Source organism: Nicotiana tabacum, chromosome 9 (assembly GCF_000715075.1).
Source record: "Nicotiana tabacum cultivar K326 chromosome 9, ASM71507v2, whole genome shotgun sequence".
Taxonomy (NCBI): domain Eukaryota; kingdom Viridiplantae; phylum Streptophyta; class Magnoliopsida; order Solanales; family Solanaceae; genus Nicotiana; species Nicotiana tabacum.
In genome coordinates this window covers 43,375,008-43,394,688 of record NC_134088.1, presented here as the reverse complement: position 1 = coordinate 43,394,688, position 19,681 = coordinate 43,375,008, and the positions used below count along the sequence as shown (strand labels likewise).

At 33.6% G+C, this 19,681-nt stretch overlaps 1 protein-coding gene across 3 annotated transcripts; it reads left to right on the top strand.

The window, feature by feature from the left end:
* The first annotated feature begins 1,783 nt into the window (after positions 1-1,783).
* On the top strand, positions 1,784-14,374 carry LOC107830058 (putative plastidic glucose transporter 2). 3 transcript variants are annotated; one of them, XM_075221640.1, is made up of 15 exons: positions 1,784-2,279; positions 2,717-2,811; positions 3,120-3,228; positions 3,370-3,437; positions 3,517-3,649; positions 5,242-5,341; positions 5,429-5,541; positions 5,634-5,727; positions 10,708-10,861; positions 11,043-11,186; positions 11,324-11,397; positions 11,941-12,029; positions 13,040-13,154; positions 13,312-13,495; positions 14,076-14,374. In XM_075221640.1, exons 2-14 carry the CDS (start codon positions 2,724-2,726, stop codon positions 13,492-13,494), a joined length of 1,464 nt encoding a protein of 487 aa, XP_075077741.1. In that variant the 5' UTR covers positions 1,784-2,279; positions 2,717-2,723; the 3' UTR covers position 13,495; positions 14,076-14,374. The 3 variants fall into 3 exon arrangements, with proteins under 3 accessions (XP_075077741.1, XP_075077742.1, XP_075077743.1); XM_075221641.1 differs by having other exon boundaries at positions 1,964-2,279; positions 2,710-2,811; XM_075221642.1 differs by lacking the exons at positions 1,784-2,279; positions 2,717-2,811 and adding an exon at positions 2,904-3,041.
* Positions 14,375-19,681: the final 5,307 nt, after the last annotated feature.

Sequence of the window (19,681 nt, the reverse complement as noted above, 5' to 3'; positions counted from 1 at the left end):
CAAATACCTTGGTTGTATACATGATTTTTATCGCGTATCTCCTCTATATGCTAGCTCAGGAATGTATACATGCCTCTTTATGCATGTCTTTTCTAGATGTTGCTTTTATTGAAGAATTGATTCACGATACATGTCCTCTCTATATGTTAACCTGTGTCTGCTTGCTTGCTTATTCAAGCATATCTTTTCTATATGAAACTTGTGAGGATTCATTGATGTTAGACACATATCTTCTCTATATGTTGAGCTGTTAAACTGTTACTAGACTTGTGCACATCTTCTCTATATGCACTGTTTGGTTGTACCTTTACTTCATGCTTAGATTTCGGTATCGTTGCTGTACACTTGCATATTTATGAACCAAACAGGTTGTTAAGTGAGTATCATTGGCAATTCTCGCCACTACCTTGCTGATACTAGTCATGATACTTACTGAGCATATGTGGTCAGTTGTATTCATACTAAACTCTGCACTTAATCTAAAGATTTTTATTCTTCACACTTCTTTGAGCTTTTCCATTTTAATTTTTTGTTTTAAACAGAAGGTGGTGGTTTGGATTTTGCTAGCGGTCGATGACATGAGGATAATTTGCTAGAGAAGAGAAATAGATGAAAGAGAGAAGATGATTAAGGGTATAGTTATGATTTTAAAGGTCTACGTACCCATTACCCTCCTTACATCCCACACTGTGAGAATACAATATTTTTGTTGTTGTTGTTGTTGTTGTTGTTGTTGTTGTTGTTGTTGTTGTTGTTGTAGTTGTTGTTGTTGTTGTTGTTGTTGTTGTTATTGTTGTGTCACGACTTTATTAGTGCGTGACATTACACACATTTTGAAAAATCTGTCAATAAAAAAGTGATATATCTTGGTTCACATTAAAAAAGTTGAATGTGTAAAGTGATTTTGATGGTAAAAAAATGTATCATAGGAATTTGATATATAGTTACTGGGTAACTTATGTATTCTACCTTTTCTCTTTTAGAAAGTATAAAGCAAATTGCAAATACATATTTCTTTCACTGCAAATGCAAATGCAAATATATTACTCCCCCCGTTTCAAATTAGATGAGATACTTTTTTAATTTCCTTTTTAGTCTGTTTCAAAGTAAATGACACATTTCTAAATTTGAAAATAATTTAATTTTAAACTCTGCATTTTACCAATTTTAGCCTTAATGAGAAGTTTTTATAACCACACAAATGTCATGTTTCCACAAAATATTTACCCCTTAAACTTTTAAGACCAAAAGATTCAAAAAATATTATTTTTTCTTAAACTCTGTGCCGAGTTAGTACTCCCTCCGTTTTAATTTAGATGAGTTAGTTTGACTCGATACGGAGTTTAAAAAAAAATGAAGATTTTTTAAATTTGTGGTCCTAAATAAGTTAAAAAGGGGTTCAGAGTATTTGTGTGGTTATAAAATTTCTAACTAAGGGTAGAATTAGAAGTTTAAGCTAAATTTTTTTTAAATTTGAAAAATAATTATTTTTTTTAACGAATCAAAAAATAAATAGATTCACGTAAATTAGAACGGAATAAACAACTAATATGTCTCCTAGATTTGTGTCAGACGGTCGCGTCAGAGTATTAGAGAAACAAGATTGTACTCACTTATGACTTTAGCGAAAAAGAGAATTTAATTGATGATTATGTTTCGGTACAACATAAGTTTGTCCAATTGATTAGTTGGCTTTCACAAAACCATCAAGGAAATGATCAATACAACGAATATGCCATCTCTATGATGATACATATTTTAACCAACACGTGGCAGGGGCATCATCCGCCAAAACCACAGAGATCTCACCTGAATCTGGAAAAAGCATCCACTTTTTCCACAAAAAAAAAAGAATCAGTTAATTATAATTAACAAACTCAAAAAATAGATAACTGTCACTGAATTATACATTTGTTTTTTATTTCACCATCTTAAATCAGACATGATTATTCATTTTTATTACGACTATTCCAAAAAGAAGAATTAAGAATAACAGGTGCAGTGTCGTCATCTTCTTTTTCTTTAAAAGAAAACAGATTGAAAGAGAAGCTGGTGAAGCAATCACACCAGGCGTATATTAGCAGCAACCATAGATCCCTCATCCTCCTCCTTTCTAGAATTGCGTCTATAGATACAGTTAAGGCGGTTCCAGAAGTTTCGTCTGTTGCAGCAGAGTCGTGTGAGACGAGGACTCTTCTAGCCAGCGTTGCGGTTGCTTTTGCTTCTGTTGGATTTCTTTTTTCTCTCAAACCGTTTGATGATCGGATCGTAAGAGAAAGGTAATAAATCGTTAATATTTATGTAGAATGTTCGCGAATTCCTTTGAATTTTCTTTTGATGTTTATAGTTTTTTCTGTTTGTGTAAGTTGATTATGATTATAGTGTGTTCTCATGTTTGAGTACTAGGAATGGAAGCATGCTTGAGCCTTGGTGATCTCTATGATAATGTTTACCTACAGTAGAGTTCTAGCAACAGTTATTATTATTATTATTATTATATTATTATTATTATTATTATTATTATTATTATTATTATTATTATTATTATTATTATTATTATTATTTAATTGGCAGATTTTAGGTTTCTATAGAATTTTATGCTTGTTTTGCTGTAACATGTAGAACGGTTTTCTTAATAAAGGTAGCAAGCCCTAACAAATGATTTGGATTACTATTATGTGACACTGAGTGATGTCGATTCTCTTTAAGAGCGCAGTTGTGGTATGTGGGGACACTTGCGTGCTTCATCCTCAATGTATAAGCGCGTGGCATCCAGGGATTCCATGAATGCTGATGTCGAATCCAATTCTGGTGAGTCAACTCTCTTGTTGCAATCACTGCATTTTATCTTGTGCATTAATTTTAGAAATCTAGTAGAAGAGGAGATTATTCATGAAGGTTACACTCAATTTTTTTGGTCCGTGGGGGTGCAATTATCTAGAATTGTCAGATACTGTAGAAATTTAATAGTATATGTCCTTATTTTGACTGCATTTCCTTTGCACGACAAATTAAAATGGAAAAAGAAGGCAGAGCTAAAAGTATGTTTTTGTTTTTCTTGTCATACTCGTTATGATGCTTTGTCTGATATTCTTTTTAATTCTTGAATTTCAACTTAGATCTTCTTGAGAATGGCGAGCAAGAGATGACAAATCCCTCTTGGAGGTATTCGTGCCCGCATGTACTTGTGGCAACAATAGTTGCATTTCTATTTGGCTATCATCTTGGGTTAGTTCTGGATCATACTCTTTCCTCTACACTGTCTTTCTATAATCTTGAGTATCATCTTGGGTTAATTCTGAAAATTGTTCTCAGAGATTTTCTCCATGATTAAAAGAAATATTGTCCTGCTCCCTGTCTCATCTGCAGGGTAGTGAATGAACCACTTGAAAGCATTTCAATTGATCTTGGCTTCAGTGGGAATACATTGGCCGAAGGTAACTGACATTCTATTCTTTTGGAATATCCGTCATTTCTTTTTGGAATTTCAAGTTCAATATTTTTCCGTGAATGGAGGTTTGGTGGTGAGCACTTGTCTAGCTGGTGCCTTTGCTGGATCCCTGATTAGTGGTTGGATTGCTGATGGAGTTGGCCGTCGTCGAGCCTTTCAGTTGTGCTCATTGCCTATGATTATGGGTGCTTCTCTATGGTAAAGTCCAAATTTCCTTCAATGCTCATCTATATCCAATGGTTTGGGTGGTAGACTAAAGGTTCTTCCTCTTATTACTGAACTTGTTGTGCTTTCAATATGATCTCTTTGTGTTCTACTTAAAGTATAGAAGATGGCTGAATTGCTTGCTAGGTTTGAGAGAAATAGCCATGCTCCTTTTGGCGTTAAGCGGTTCTTAGGGTCTTACATGCTTCTTCTAGGGAAGGCTCTTTCCGGTAATGTTTCCAGTAAGGACCTTATAGAAAGTCAGTGCACTGAGAAGTTTATGAAAAGAAAAAGGTCCATGATTTAGGGAAGGCTTGTTGTAAAAGTTTTACTTGGATATCTTCACGGGAAGGATTTTGCAGGAGCCAAAGTTCTGAGAGATTTTTATCTGAAAGAACTATGCCAAAAGTAAAAAAGGAAAAAAAAAAAATAGATACAAGAATGACTTTTCAATAATGTGCTGCTGGGAAGAAACTACTATCTCCATTTATTAAATATTAAAATATAAAAAAGATATCCTAAATAGACTGACGGATATTGGGTCTATGGAAGCAGTGCAATATCTGGCCCAATTTTCTTTTGTTTATCAAGTCTCATAAGTAAGTCTCGTAATATCATTCTGGATCAATTTGGATTAGACCTGTAACTAAGGATCTAATGGCATTTGTTTTGTTGATCGGGCACTCTAAACCTCAACTCTTCTGTTTGCAGTTCAGGACTTCTGGGTTATGACAGATGTCTAGGTCTTCTAACCTTGTAAACTCCGAAGCCCGTATAGCTTGCATATGGTAGACACTAAAGCATATGGCTTAAGAAACATGTACATTAACCCATTGAGTATAATACTGGGAAAAGGGTTTATTCCTCTTACATTAAGCTAGAAGTTTTGCTTTGTAGTTTGTTCAGTTATGTGCTTTTACATTGGCGTGTCTTAGTATATACTTGTGGATTAGATGGTATTTTACGCTTGTTAGTGATCATTATGAACATTACTCTGTAGAAGCGTTTGTAGTTCACTTGAAAAAAGCTATTGGATGTGTTGGTAGAATGTGTGAATTTAGTTCTGGGGAATTTGAATAACTGAATGTTGCTTTTGGATCTCTCAAGTGCATTCATGTTTTCCCCCCTCCCATCATCTTCTTGCTCTCCTCCGTGAAGTTTCATTCTCCTTCGCAACTCATTGTATGATCTTTCAGTTAGTTAAGAATTACGATGTTTAGTACTATGTGCATAGCTTAGGTGCTGGTTTGAGTATGTGGAAGACTTGTTCTCGACAGGATAACATGAGATTTGAACTTCTAACAGTTGTTCTGGAAGACTGGAATCACTTAAAATTACTCCTGCGCCCTTTGCATAGGAATTTACTTTTCTTGTCTTTTCTCATTTTCCTTCTGTTTGACAATGCTTTTTGTGGAAATTTCTGAGTTCTGTTGATCTTGTCTGAGCCTTTCGAAAAGATGCTTCGCTAGTCCCACTAGAAGTAACAGAATTTATGTTTTCCGTCTCATGGTTCTGGTATCAGAATTCCTATTATCTCTTTTGTTCTTAAAGTCATTTGGACTGGTAGTGACACATGTATTTTCCAGTGCAACGGCGAAAACTCTGGCAGGCATGCTTGCAGGAAGGTTTTTAGTGGGATTAGGATTGGGCGTGGGTCCTCCTGTTGCTTCTCTTTACGTAACAGAGGTAAAGCTACTATCAGCTTTAGGGTATGATGCTTTTAGTTATTGCTTACCTTCTTAGGTTCTGTTAAAACTCTTGATTTTGGTGCAGGTTTCTCCTGCTCATGTGAGGGGTACTTATGGGAGTTCGATCCAAATAGCAACATGTCTTGGGCTGATGGCAGCTCTTGTCATAGGGATCCCCGTCAAGAACATAGTGGGTTGGTACGATAAATAGTATATCTAGTGGGAAAACTTATGTAGATGACTTGCTTTGTGTAGCAATGAAGTTGTATCTGAGCTCATTATGTGTACAGGTGGCGTGTATGCTTTTGGGTATCTACTATTCCAGCTGCAATATTTGCACTTGCTATGATGTTCTGTGCTGAGTCCCCTCATTGGCTATATAAGGTATTCTAATGTATGGGCCTCTTGCTCCTTTGATGATTATTCTCAATGTCCATCCTCTGACAGAGTTCTTGAGTTGCTATAATTCCTAGGGTCTCTAAGGTAATCCATATTTAGATGTATACCAAGTGAATTCCTTTGGTGTTGACAATTTTACTGGCTGAGTGTCCAATCTCTTCTCAAGTATCGTTTTCTTTTACTTTCTTATAATTATGTTCCCTTGCTCATAAAGGGTTGCATCACCACTATCTTTTTACATTTTGTTCCTCCCTATTGCACTTTTCATAAGGTTTAAGCTAATATATAGTCTAGAGCTATTTGGCATAAATAAAAGGGGTAAAGTTTTTGGAACACTAATTGGTATGTTTTAATACATTAGTCAAAACTTATTTGTTTTTGTTCATTCCTATTGCAACAAGATGGACTTTACTGAAGTTGAGAATGGACCAACTATTAAATCTTTGGTGGAAATTTCTTTTACCTATTTTTATATGTAATCTATTATTAACAATCTCGTCCCAACTTCTTGGATTGTAAAAGATTACAATATTCTAGATGCAGAAGATTTGTCTCAAACAAGAGAAAGATAATGGAAGAATAAAACTTCTGCTGTAGAGGGAGCTCAGAATTTCTCAAAATGAAAACATTATTGGTTTTGAATCCCAAGACACAAGGCTACATAACTTATGATATGCAAGTTATGCAAGTATAAATTTCTACTCTATAGATCAATGAAGACAGTGAGATGGTTTTGGATTTTTTTTTTTTTTTTTTTTTTGGGGGAGAGGGGGGGGGGGGTGGGTCTATGTTATTATTCTGGGATTTCTACTCTATTTTTGTCCTACAAACTGGCTTATTTACTAAAATACTATAAGCGAAGGAATGATATCACTAAGGACAAGGCTCAATTGGCTTTAACATGCTAGTCAATTAAGAGGGTGTTTGGATTGGGTCAAAAATTGGTTAAATCGGCTTAAAAACACCTTTTAGCTTGTTTCAATGTTTGGCAAACATCAAAACAACTTTTAAGTCAAGTGATTTTAAGCCAAAATAAGCTAAAAGCAACAAGTTGGGTAGCCCCAACTTATGACTTTTTGGCTTAAAAGCTAGTTGGGTTTTGACCAAGTAGTTTACCATATTACCCATTATATATTTTTATAACCTCAAAATACCACCTATTACACCAAAAATCAGAGCTCCTTTTCGTTTCTTTTAATTTTGTTGAGTCACTTGCCTTTCCATCTCTACAACTAAATGATTCCATTACACCGTTGCAGTTTTCCAGTCATTTCCGTAGGTCACTAAAAAAGTTTCCTAATATTTTCTATTATTATTGTATTGCATATAGTCATTGCAAATAATATCCGTGCGCACATGCTTCATAAGCTCTCCAAGAATACACAAGTTGCACAGTTTTGGGAAATGTTTTAAGGGGAACCTATCTATATATAATAAGAGGAGAGGCAAAGATACCATAGTAAGCCAAGTGACAACATAACAAAAAGCCACTTGGCAATTTTAGGACAAAATTAGTTAGGTTGGGTAATAATTAGTTTCTTTTTTAATTTAAATTTTTAAAAAATTAAATTATGTATTATGTGTTGTTAATAATTAGTTACTCTTTTTGAATTTGAATTTAAATATAGAAGAAAAGTCTAATTTGAATTTGAAACAATTACAAGTAACATAGTAAAAAATATAAAAAAACAAAGTTTATATTGAAAATAAAATAAAAGAAAAGTCTAATTGCTTATTCCATATAATATGAAAATAAATTCTAAAAATATTGATACATTTTATACTAAATAATAAAAGAATATATATTTTGGACGAAGTAAAAAATTTAAAAATCAAAACTTTATATTGAAAATAAATTAGAAAAAAATCTAATTGCTTATTTCATATAATGTAAAAAGAAAATAATCAAAATATTGATACATTTTATACAAAATAATATAAAGAACATATATTTTGGACGAAGTAAGAAATCTATATTATCTATGTTATATTAAAGGAGGTATCTATGTATTATATATTATATTATCTATACATAATAAAAGGAGAGGCAAAGACATCATATTAAGCCAAGTGCCAGCATAATAAAAAGCCACTTAGTAATTTTTGGACAAAAAATTATTATTCATAAGATTAAGCCAAGTGTCAAGATACTACAAAGCCACTTGATAAATTTTACAATTATTCATGAAAACATTTTAAAAACAAAACAAAAAAATAAAATAAAATAACCAAGATAAAATTATAAAGTCAGTAAATAATATACAGAAGTATTATTTATAAATTTAGACAAATTGAAGAATGTGAATAATAGCAGGCTTCTCTCTTTAGACTTTTGAACAAAATAATTAAAGTCTCTTTATAATTTAATGAATTCAAAATTACAATTTAATAAATTCAAAATTACAATTTAATAAAAAAATAAGGTTTTTAAATTATAAGTAAAATACTAAATGGAAAAAATAATTAAATATAGAAGTGGGAAAAAATATACGAAAAGAGGAAATAAATATAATGTTAGGACATTTATAATTTGAATTGATTAGAAAAAATAATTTAAATAATATCACTCAAAAATTTATTGATAAATTTAGACAATTGAAGATTTTTGAATATTAGACAAAGATTTGATACTATTTCGATGAATTATGTGCCAAATGACATCACTATAACATGCTAGGTTTAAATTTTTAGGACAAAACTATAACAAAAGTTTCAAAATTATTTTAAAAATAGAAGATAGAAAATTAAAATAAATAAATTAAAACTGCCAATTTTAAAAAATTAATATTTTCTCCCACGTTTAAGAAAAATTAATACTTCCTGCCACGTTTGTTTGCTAGTTTTTTGATTTATTTATTAAACTTTCCAAATAATTATTTATGTGGTTTCTTCTTTCAAGTATCCACATTAAGCGAAGTGACAACCTAATAATAAGTCACTTGGCATTTCTCAAGACAACTGATAATATTAGATTATTATGATAAGATAAATAAATAATGTAATAAAATTAGTTAGTTTAGAATTAATGTGCTTAGTTTTGCTAATATGATTGTGAAATGCGGCATTTCTAATTACATTAGACATTGAATTTTTTTTAATTCCTATTGCTAAGTTATGTGGAAGTTGGATGTAATTTTGTAACTATAAATATGAAAATCTGCAAAATTATCCAAGCGGCAAAACGCCTAAAAAATTAATTTTACATTTAAATTTCAATAGATAAGAAATTAACTTTATTCCTAGAAAACACCTAACCCCAAAACCCACGTCGTTAAAAAAAAAATAAAAAATCTACTGCCCTTAACTTCATCACCAACATTTTCTTAATTAAAAACCTAAAATTCTCAAAATTTCTATTTGATCAAACTATGCCAGCATATTTCAGCATTATCACAAACACAAACGGTGACAATTGTTACGAACAATATACAAATGGAATTATGCACCATAGCAATGTTTCTTGGTCGGCCAAAATGTTCTTTATATCTATCAAATCAGACAACTTTTCAACCTATTAGTTATATTATTACTTATTTGTTTTCATATTGTTGCACCAATATTTATCAGTTGACGGGTTTATATAATAATATTACCTACTATTTCATGAAGAAAATAAAAGAAAATATGAAAATCTGCAAAATTATCCAAGCGGCAAAACGCCTAAAAAATTAATTTTACATTTAAATTTCAAGAGATAAGAAATTAACTTTATTCCTAGAAAACACCTAACCCCAAAACCCACGTCGTTAAAAAAAAATAAAAAAAATCTACTAACCTTAACTTCATCACCAACATTTTCTTAACTAAAAACCTATAATTCTCAAAATTTCTATTTGATCAAACTATGCCAGCATATTTCAGCATTATCACAAACACAAACGGTGACAATTGTTACGAACAATATACAAATGGAATTATGCACCATAGCAATGTTTCTTGGTCGGCCAAAATGTTCTTTATATCTATCAAATCAGACAACTTTTCAACCTATTAGTTATATTATTACTTATTTGTTTTCATATTGTTGCACCAATATTTATCAGTTGACGGGTTTATATAATAATATTACCTACTATTTCATGAAGAAAATAAAAGAAACAACAACAACAACATACCCAGTATTATCCCACACCGTGGGGTTTGGGGAGGATAGTGTGTATGCAGACCTTACCCCTACCCTGTGAGGATAGAGAGGTTGTTTCCAATAGACCCTCGGCTCAGGACAACATAAGCACATGAAGAAAATAAAAGATGATAAAGGTTTTTAAATATTTTAAATGCAAATTTAATCCTGAATTTTTTTTTCAATTTCTTCAAGTACTTAAATAATAAAATTGTAATTCAAGAAAAATAGTAGAATTTGAGTAGACTTAAATGTATGAATATCCAGTGTATTTACATGTTCATAAAATAATATCATTTACATACTTCTTTGTATGTGTCAGATTTTCCAAGTAATATTTTTTATGAAAAATTATATTTAATATTCTCCGCGCAAGGCGCGGATATGAATACTAGTTAATTATAACATGACATTTAAATAAATATTTGAAGTTACCTTGTTAAAAACTTAAAATTCATTATTATACATTAAATAAATTAATAATCAATGCTTATTTAAAAAATTATATATAGTCAATTTTAGAATTAAGTTTGAATTGTGATATAAATTAATTTACATTTGAATCAATTTAGAACCCTTTTTTTTTAAATTATGAGCTCATTTTTAGTGTTAACAGCTTTACGAGCATTTTAGTCACTTTAATTAAAAGAATATGCTTACCGGCACTTTTTCACCAAACACATCAACTGCTTATGTTTATTTTAGCACTTAAACACGTAACTGCTTATTCATAAATTAAAAGCACTTTAGAAGTGCGTGCTTTTAAGCCCAAGTGCTTAAAAGCTACTTTTTTTTCAACTAATCTAAGTTAAGTTAGTTGCTTAATTTTCTGTTGTCTGCAGCAAGGAAGATTTGCTGAGGCTGAAGTCGAGTTTGAGAGGCTTCTGGGAAGTGCACATGTTAAGAGTGCAATGCTGGAGCTTTCAAAGTCGGATAGAGGGGATGAGACTGAAAGTGTTAAGATCTCTGAATTACTTTATGGTCGGCATTCTAGAGGTAAAGAAAATAAATTTCTGTTTTAGTTCAACGATTTGCCTTACAATTCTAAAGTTAGTAGTTATTCTTAGATTAATGAAGTTTTGGCATCTAACTCTGCCACGCAGAATCTTCTTCATTTATTCTCTTAATCCATTTTTAATTTGCCAAGTTCATTGTCATTTACCTACTCCTTTTGCAGTTGTTTTTATTGGATCAACCCTATTTGCTTTACAACAGCTATCTGGAATAAATGCTGTGTTTTATTTCTCTTCAACTGTATTTAGACGTGCGGGAGTATCCTCGAACCTGGCAAATGTTTTTGTTGGGATTGCAAACTTAACAGGTACAGACTAGAGAACGTCCTCGAGTTGCGGTCCCTCTCTTCTATCTTCCTCTGTATAGTTACATTTCTCTAATTTGGTCCAATGGTATTATTTCCTAAGTCCATAGCTAACCTTCTGCTTCTCTGCACTTTCCAAGGGTCAATTGTTGCGTTGGTTCTGATGGACAACTTAGGAAGGAAAGTCCTCCTTCATTGGAGCTTCTTTGGAATGGTAATGTACCTTTTTTATTGTATACCTGCTTGACTGGGTTCATCAATACTTGAAAAACAACTTCAGACCTAAAAATGTATTGAGCTCAAGGCACAAAAATGCATTAAGATGAGTCTTTCACTTCATGGATTCTCGACGGAAGTGCCATTACCTGTTTGTTGGAAGGAAATAAAGAGGGTGAAAATGAGCTAATGTGATGGAATCCTAAAATTCTGATTAGCGTCTAGTTATTGTATTTTCTGATTATAGGAAACTCATGGGCGCTATATGTGTTGATAACATTCAACTATTACTTCATCGGGGATAAAAAAAGAACTAATGTGGCAGAACATATGAATTCATTTTCTGGACCATATGTGGGCAATGCTTGAATTATTATTATTATTCTATTTCATTCTCTCTCTTTTTTCCCTTATTCACGGAAACCTTGAGTTGGCAAATTTGGTTAACAAACACTTCTATATTTTTCTTTACCCTATTTGAGGTATTTGGCCATCTCTAATATCTGAAATTTGGCATGTCTGGGGCGTTGAATTGATTCAGGCTTTAGCCATGGCCGTTCAAGTGTTTGCATCAAGTGGGGTTGCTTCATATTATGGAGCTTTTTACTTCTCTGTTGGTGGCATGCTGCTGTAAGTAGTCCCGTAAATTAAAATTCTTGCAGATGATTTGATTTGTATAGGTTGATGTCCAGTGCTGGAATACGGAACAATCTATGGTGAACTTGATACTTTATTACTCCTTCCGTTCCAGTTTATGTGAACCTATTTTCTTTTTGGTTCATTCCAAAAGAATGATCCCTTTCTGAATTTGGAAATAATTTAACTTCAACTTCTAATTCTGTCCAAATAAGAAGCTTTTATAGTCACATAAATACTCTGGCATTTTTAACACCACAAATTTCAAAAGAATTATTGCGACACAAATGTTACGGCTTGTTTAGGACCACAAGTTTTACAAGTCTTCATTTATTTTTTAAACTCGTCAAATAGGTTCACATAAATTAGTACAAGGGAGTATAACATATCATATTAGCATCTCCACATCTTGCACTTCCAAAAGACAAACTCTATAAATCAGTTTATAACCGTAGACAACATGTAACTAAAGACGCAATTGCACCCTTAGATGTTTCAAACCCGATAATATTATATCATGTTTTCACCTGGATGCACAAATTTGTACTCTTCACTCCTTCCTAAGGATCCAATGGATGAGCAGTAGCCTAGAACACAGGACATGGCTTTACTTACTACTCAACTTGCACGTTATCTTTTCATTTTCTTCTTTCCTTTCACTGGGGTGTTTTTTGGATTTGGTGTCTTTTTTTTTTTTTGGGGGGGGGGGGGGGGGGTTAGAATAGGACTGGTAATATTAATCTCGCTGGCACTTTCCATTTACCTGTTCAAGATTTGGATAAGAAATCCAGTGCCTTTTAAATGTTTTATTTTGGTCTCATTATCTAGTAGAAAGCATAGAGTCGTTACTATTTCTTGATACCAAAGAAAAGAGCAAGAATGAGCTAGTAAGTTGTCAAGTCTCTCTCTCTCTCTCATGTTGCATGTAAGCCTTCCTCTTCAATTCATTAATGACAGCATCTACTAATATTGAATAAGATGTATCTGTTTGAGACTTTATGCAGGTTTGTCTTGACATTTGCTGTTGGAGCTGGTCCAGTTCCTGGTCTCCTCCTCCCAGAAATATTTCCCAGTCGGATTAGGGCTAAAGCTATGGCATTTTGTATGTCAGTTCACTGGGTAATTAGTCTCGTCAAATTCTCCAGTTTTTTATTTACAACCGGCATCAGACCTTTGTTCAGCTGATAGACTATACCATTGTTCAATTCATATTACTGAGATGAGAGTGCACAAATCTTTGTACCGATTTTCTTAATTGTCTGTGGTGCTTGTTTAGGTGGTAAACTTTTTTGTTGGACTGATGTTCTTGCGTTTGCTCGAGCAACTTGGGCCGCACCTATTGTACTCCATATTTGCGACCTTCTGCGCGATGGCCGTGGTTTTTGTAAAGAGGAATGTGATGGAAACAAAGGGAAAGTCACTTCAAGAAATTGAGATAGCCCTTCTTCCGCAAGAATAAAGTAAGTTTTTGGGAACTAATGGGCTTATAGATGCTGTCAGAGCATAGTAGCATACTGCAGCAACTGATCAGTACCAGATAGTTCTTGTTTGTTCTTTATGCATTCTTCTTCAAAAAAAGATGAACATGTTTATTCCCCCTAATTGTTGCCAGTTTTTCAGGAATTGTTCTTCTGAAGTGTGGGGAAAGAATAAACCATTATCAAATCATGGGCTCTTTTCAGGCTCTTCTCTGCTTTATACATTGAATGTGGTGAAACTGTGTGTCATTGGCCCTGTATATAAGCTGCAGTTTTAGCTTCTCCTTGGTCTTTTGCCCATCAGATATTCTCCATTTTCCCAGTGTTTTTTGTTTACATACCTGTTTAGACCACCTACCAGGGACACAAGTACACAACTCACCAAGTTGTCCCAAGACTAAACAAGTTTCTCAATTGAAAATGAATTATTGAATTGAAACCATTATGTCTGCTTCAAAAAGGAAAAAGCAAATGATTTTTCTTTTTTAAGCTTTTGAACTGATAAGTGATAAGAGCCTACAGAGAGACTCATTTTTTTAATCCTGTTCTTTGTGCATTGCAGATATCGTGTTATTCTAGAGATCAAGCTCCTTAAGAGGAAAAGTTAACGAGCATCATCCTTCGTAATTGATTGACAGTCTTCATTAACTGTTTCTGGCACTAGCAGCTTTTTCCCAGCAGCCAGGATTTCTGCTACTAGAGTTAAATAGGATCTGAGTAGGGCTGTGCGCTGTTAGCAGCCTCCTAGTATTGGGGGCAGAAATGACATGGTGTTGCGACGCCTATAAGATTAACAATAACGCTATTAGGCCTGTTACAATATGGACTTGCTGTGCTTATATGAAATGAGAATTTTTTCCACTCTATGGCCCCCTAAATTTTTTATTAGCCCATGTTTTTTCCACAGAACCGAAATGGCCTTTAGGCCCAATTTATTGACAAGTTAAAATCACTATTTCCAATGCACAGATTTTCCTCCTCTGGGGCTGCCAATTGCCCATCAAATTGAACTTAGCCCAATTTTTGAGGCTATTTATTCTTTCTCGGTTGATAACTTACATTAAGGCTGGCAAGTGGGCCGGTCCAGGTCCGGGACCGCGGGCTAAACGGGCCAGGACCGTTAGGCCCGGGACCATTTGGCCCGTCAGGGACCGGGACCGGCCCGGGATTGGTCTTAGCAGGCCAAACGGTCCCAACGGCTATATTTATAAAAAAAAAAAAAAAATATAGTCGTTGGGCTGTCAAAAATAGACGTTGGCTATTTATAAAATAGCCATTTAACCCCCAAACTTTGTTTTAACCCCAAACTTTTTATAATTATATTTTTTTCCCTATTTTCAACTTTAAATACCCCTTCATTCTTTTATTTTTCTTACAAAATCATCAATCTATCACAATCTCTCTCTAATTTTCTTCTATAATTGCTACTATTGCTTACTTTATTGTTACTAAGTGTATAATATATAAGCTATATATATATATATATATATATATATATATATATATATATATATATATATATATATATATATATATTATACATTTAGTATATATACTATACTATACTATATATACATCTTATATAAGCTATATAAGATGTATATATAGCTTATCGAATATAGCTTTTATATATATATATATATATATATATATATATATATATATATACTATACTATACTATATGTACATCTTATATAGCTTATATACTATACACTTAGTATATATATACTTTTTAGTAGTAATATGAAATGACCAAAGTATGATACTTTTTAGCTAGTATAAATATGGAATGATAGAAGATCAAGTTTTAGCTCAACTCAGTTTTAGTTGAAACTGTAATCTGAGTTGAGCTAAAACTTGATCTTCTATCATTCCATATTTATACCAGCTAAGAAGTATCATACTTTGGTCCTTTCATGTTACTACTAAAAAGTGTGTATATATATATATATATATATATATATATATAAGCTATATTCGATAAGTTATATATACATCTTATATAGCTTATATAAGATGTATATATAGTATAGTATAGTATATATACTAAATGTATAATATATAAGCTATATATATATAAAAGTTATATTCGATATTAAATATTGAATATTAAAATTTAGGATGTTAAATAAAATTTAGGTCACAATTCTATAATAAAATTTACAAAGCATTGCTTTAGATATTTTTTTTAACATCCTTTTGTCTCTAATATCTATTTAAATTTTTTTAAAAAAAGAAATCCGTTGGGCTCACTTAGCCCATTTAGCCCGCAGGCCGAGACCGTTTAGCCCGGGACCAAACGGTCCCGTGGCCCGTTTAATTTGGGACCTCCGGGACCGGGATCGTTTGGACCGGCTCATTTAGGCCCGAGACCGACCCACTTGCCACTCTTGACTTACATATTAACAGTCAATTGATCAATGAATAAATAGGAGTATTGAAAGCCATGTCATATGGATTTAGAAAGTCGGGTAAAAAAATAATAAAAAAGGACTGGAAGGCTTGAATTGATGGCAGTTATTCAATTGTGGAAAAGTAAGAAACTATTTCCTAATTTTTATGATGTATTTGAAGCGATTTATTAAGTATGTAGCCCTCCTCCCCTCCTTCAAGAAAAAAATCAGATCAATTCACAATCTCACTAAATAAGATATATAGTGTAAATAATTTTTTTAATATTTTGCAAATGAAGAAAATATAGGGGGTTGTACTATCAAGGTGGCCATAATTTTCTAATTTCTGTCAATCCCTGTATGTAGAAACCCTCTTTCTCAGGTTTTCTTTGTTTTAAAATAGTAATCATACGAGAACACGAAGAAGAAGACAAAAAAAAAAAAAAAAAAAGGGAGACAAAAATAATAATAAATACACAAATACCATGCGTCCATTATTTGTGGATGGGTGGCTACATTTCTCATAATGTGTAATGGCCCCAAAGAATATTGTGCAGACATTGTTTCAAAATCAATATCAATCATAAGTGGAACAATTTGCCTATTTGCAGGATAAAAAGGACTAACCTAACAAAGTCGAGAACATTCATTAGTCTTGTACCCAAATCCTCAGTGTCCTGTCATTATCTACTTTTTTAATCATAGTTGAAAGATACAAGTATAATTTCACATAAAAGTTTTATATACACATTGTTATATGTATATACATTGCATTCTATATATCAAAGTGTATAACGATTATATACTATATATTGATGTCACGACCCCAAATCCACTACTCGTGATGGCACCTAACTAAACCCGCTAGGTACTCAACAGTCACATAATAACTATGAAATCGAATAACATGGTTTAATAACTAAACAACGGAAAAATATCATGAAATATTTGAGAATATAACCACAATACTGCTACAACCATCTCCAAAATATGGTGTCAACAAGTACACGAGCACTACTGAATAATAAGATACCAGCAAAATCCTCTAATACAACTGCCTGAACAATAGAATAGTAAAGATAGAAATAACTGAAAGAGAACTTCAAGGACTGCGGACAACATAACAGCTACCTCGTAGTTTCCCAAAAGCTAATAGCATCTCAACTCTGGAAATTGCCTCGACCGGATGTATCTAGATCTGCACACGAAGTGCAAAGTGTAGTATAAGTACATCTGACCGCATGTACTCAATAAGTAACAATACTAGCCTTGGACTAAAAGTAGTAACGAGCTCAGAAACAATAGTCATATGCCAATATCAATAACCAGTAACCGTTCAGAATATAAAGGGAAACAATAGAAACATATAGTTCAATGATATTATGTTCAGCTTGTTCACATTTCAGGAATATAGGCATGCCTTCAAGTGTAACAGTTAAAGCCCAACACAGATAAAGCATTTCATTTACCAGATAGCATGAGTAAGGTACATCTCTATGCCTACATGTCAAGTATACATGTCAAATCAATGATATCATAGGGCTCCATCAAAATATTCACATTTAGCACTGTACGGGTGTCTGGCATAACTGCCCATCATCAAGAACGTATATAAAATACTGTGCATGCTCCCACTACTGGCATGTAAGACTCCGTAGGGGCGGATCCTACCCAAACTCTAATTATAATCATATAGCACAATAGTGAGGCCTGGTGCACGCGTTGCCCCAAAACAATAACACTTAGTCCAATATGGGCCTGGCTTACGTGTCACCTCAAAATCAATACCAAATCGGCTCTATGGCCCAAACTCAGTCATTTATCATTCAAGCCTCAGATAACACACCTCACAATACTCAGTTTAATAGTGTTACACATAAGAGGCATCAACAACTTGTGTGAAATGAAATAAGAAGTATTGAGACAGAGATATCATACATAGATATAGCATCATGACTGAGAACATGTGTACAGATAAGGCAAATAGCTCAGAAACGACAAGAATAGCCCTATCAAGTCTCAAACAAATAACACATAGCCTAGACATGATATCTAACATGAATCACAGTTCAAATAACCGAACAAGTAGGGAAAACATGGGTATAATAAGGTATGATAGAAAAACAATTTTTGGTAATAGTCTAAGGCTACCTCAAATCAGGAACACACCGGTGCACGTACACACGCTCGTAACCTCGCGCGTACGTCACCCCAATACTTTCATATAACGTAGTTTTCAGGGTTGAATACCCTCAAATCTAAGTTTAGATGTGTTACTTACCTCAAAATGCGCAAATCAATACTCCAAAAAGCCTCTCCTTCGCAATTTGGCCTCCGAACGACTTGAATCTAGTCACAAACAACTTAATATCAACAATTAATACCGTTGGAAATAACTTCAAACAATAAGGCTTCAATCTTTATCAAAATCAAAAAGTCAACCCAAAAACTCAACCCTGGGCCCGCATTTTGGAATCTGATCAAACTCACAAATTACGAATACCCATTCAATTACGAGTCCAACCATACCAAAACCATCCAGTTACGACCTCAAATCGACATTCAAATCCTCACTTATACTTTAGGAAAGTTTTTACTAAAATCCCCAATTTCTCCAATTCAAATCAACAATTAAATGATAAAAACAAAAATGAAATCATGAATAATGGACTAATTCGAGTAAAAGAATACTTACCCCAATCTAAATCGTGAAAATCCCCTCTAAAATCGCCTAAAACCGAGCTCTACAACTCAAAATATGTTAAAATGAACCAAAACCTCGAAATAGAGTACTTTATAGTCTGCCCAGACATTACCCTTCGCGAATGCGGAAGAATCCTCGTGTTCGCGAAGCACAAACCTCACCAGCTGCCAAATCCTCCTTCCTGAATGCGACTTCGTTATCGCGAACGTGTTGACCAAACGACCCCATGCTACACGGATGCAAGGCCTCCCTAGCGAACGTGAAGGCCTAAGGCCAGATGCCCTCCAGCCTGCCTCTCTTCAACGCGAACGCGACTCCCTGCTCGCGTTCGCGAAGGCCGCAACCCTCTAAAGCATCACGATCGCGGTCGCCCTTTTGTGAACGCAAACAATAACCTACCAGCCAACCAAGAAGACCCTACGCGAACGCGACCCCTATGTTGCGAACGCGAAGAAGCACACACCAGACACCAAATCAGCTGTACAAACATGTAGAAAATGGTCTGAAACTCATCTGCAACACGACCGAGGCCCCTAGGACCCCGTCCAATCACACCAACAAGTCCTAAAATATAATACAAACTTACTCGAAGCCTTAAATCAAATCAAACAATACCAAAATCACGTATCACACACAATTTAATCCTAATGAACTAATGAACTTTCAACTTCTAAAACTAATGCCGGACCACATTAAATCAACTCCAGATAACCTCAAATTTTTCATGCAAGTCCCAAATGACACAACAGATATATCCCAACTCTCGAACCAAAAATCCAAAACCGATATGAATAAAGTTAACTCTCAGTCAAACCTATCAACCTTCCAAACCTTCAACTTTCCAACTTTCGTCAATTCAAGCCAAAATAACCTACGGACCTCCAACTCCAAATCTGGACATACGCCTAAATCCATAATTACTATACAAAGCTATTAGAACCATCAAAACTCTATTCTGGGGGTCGTTTACACATAAGTCAAACTCCGATCAAGTCTTCCAACTTAAGCTTCTAACCTTCGGACTAAGTGTCCCAATTCACTCTAAAACATCCTCGAAATCAAACCAATCA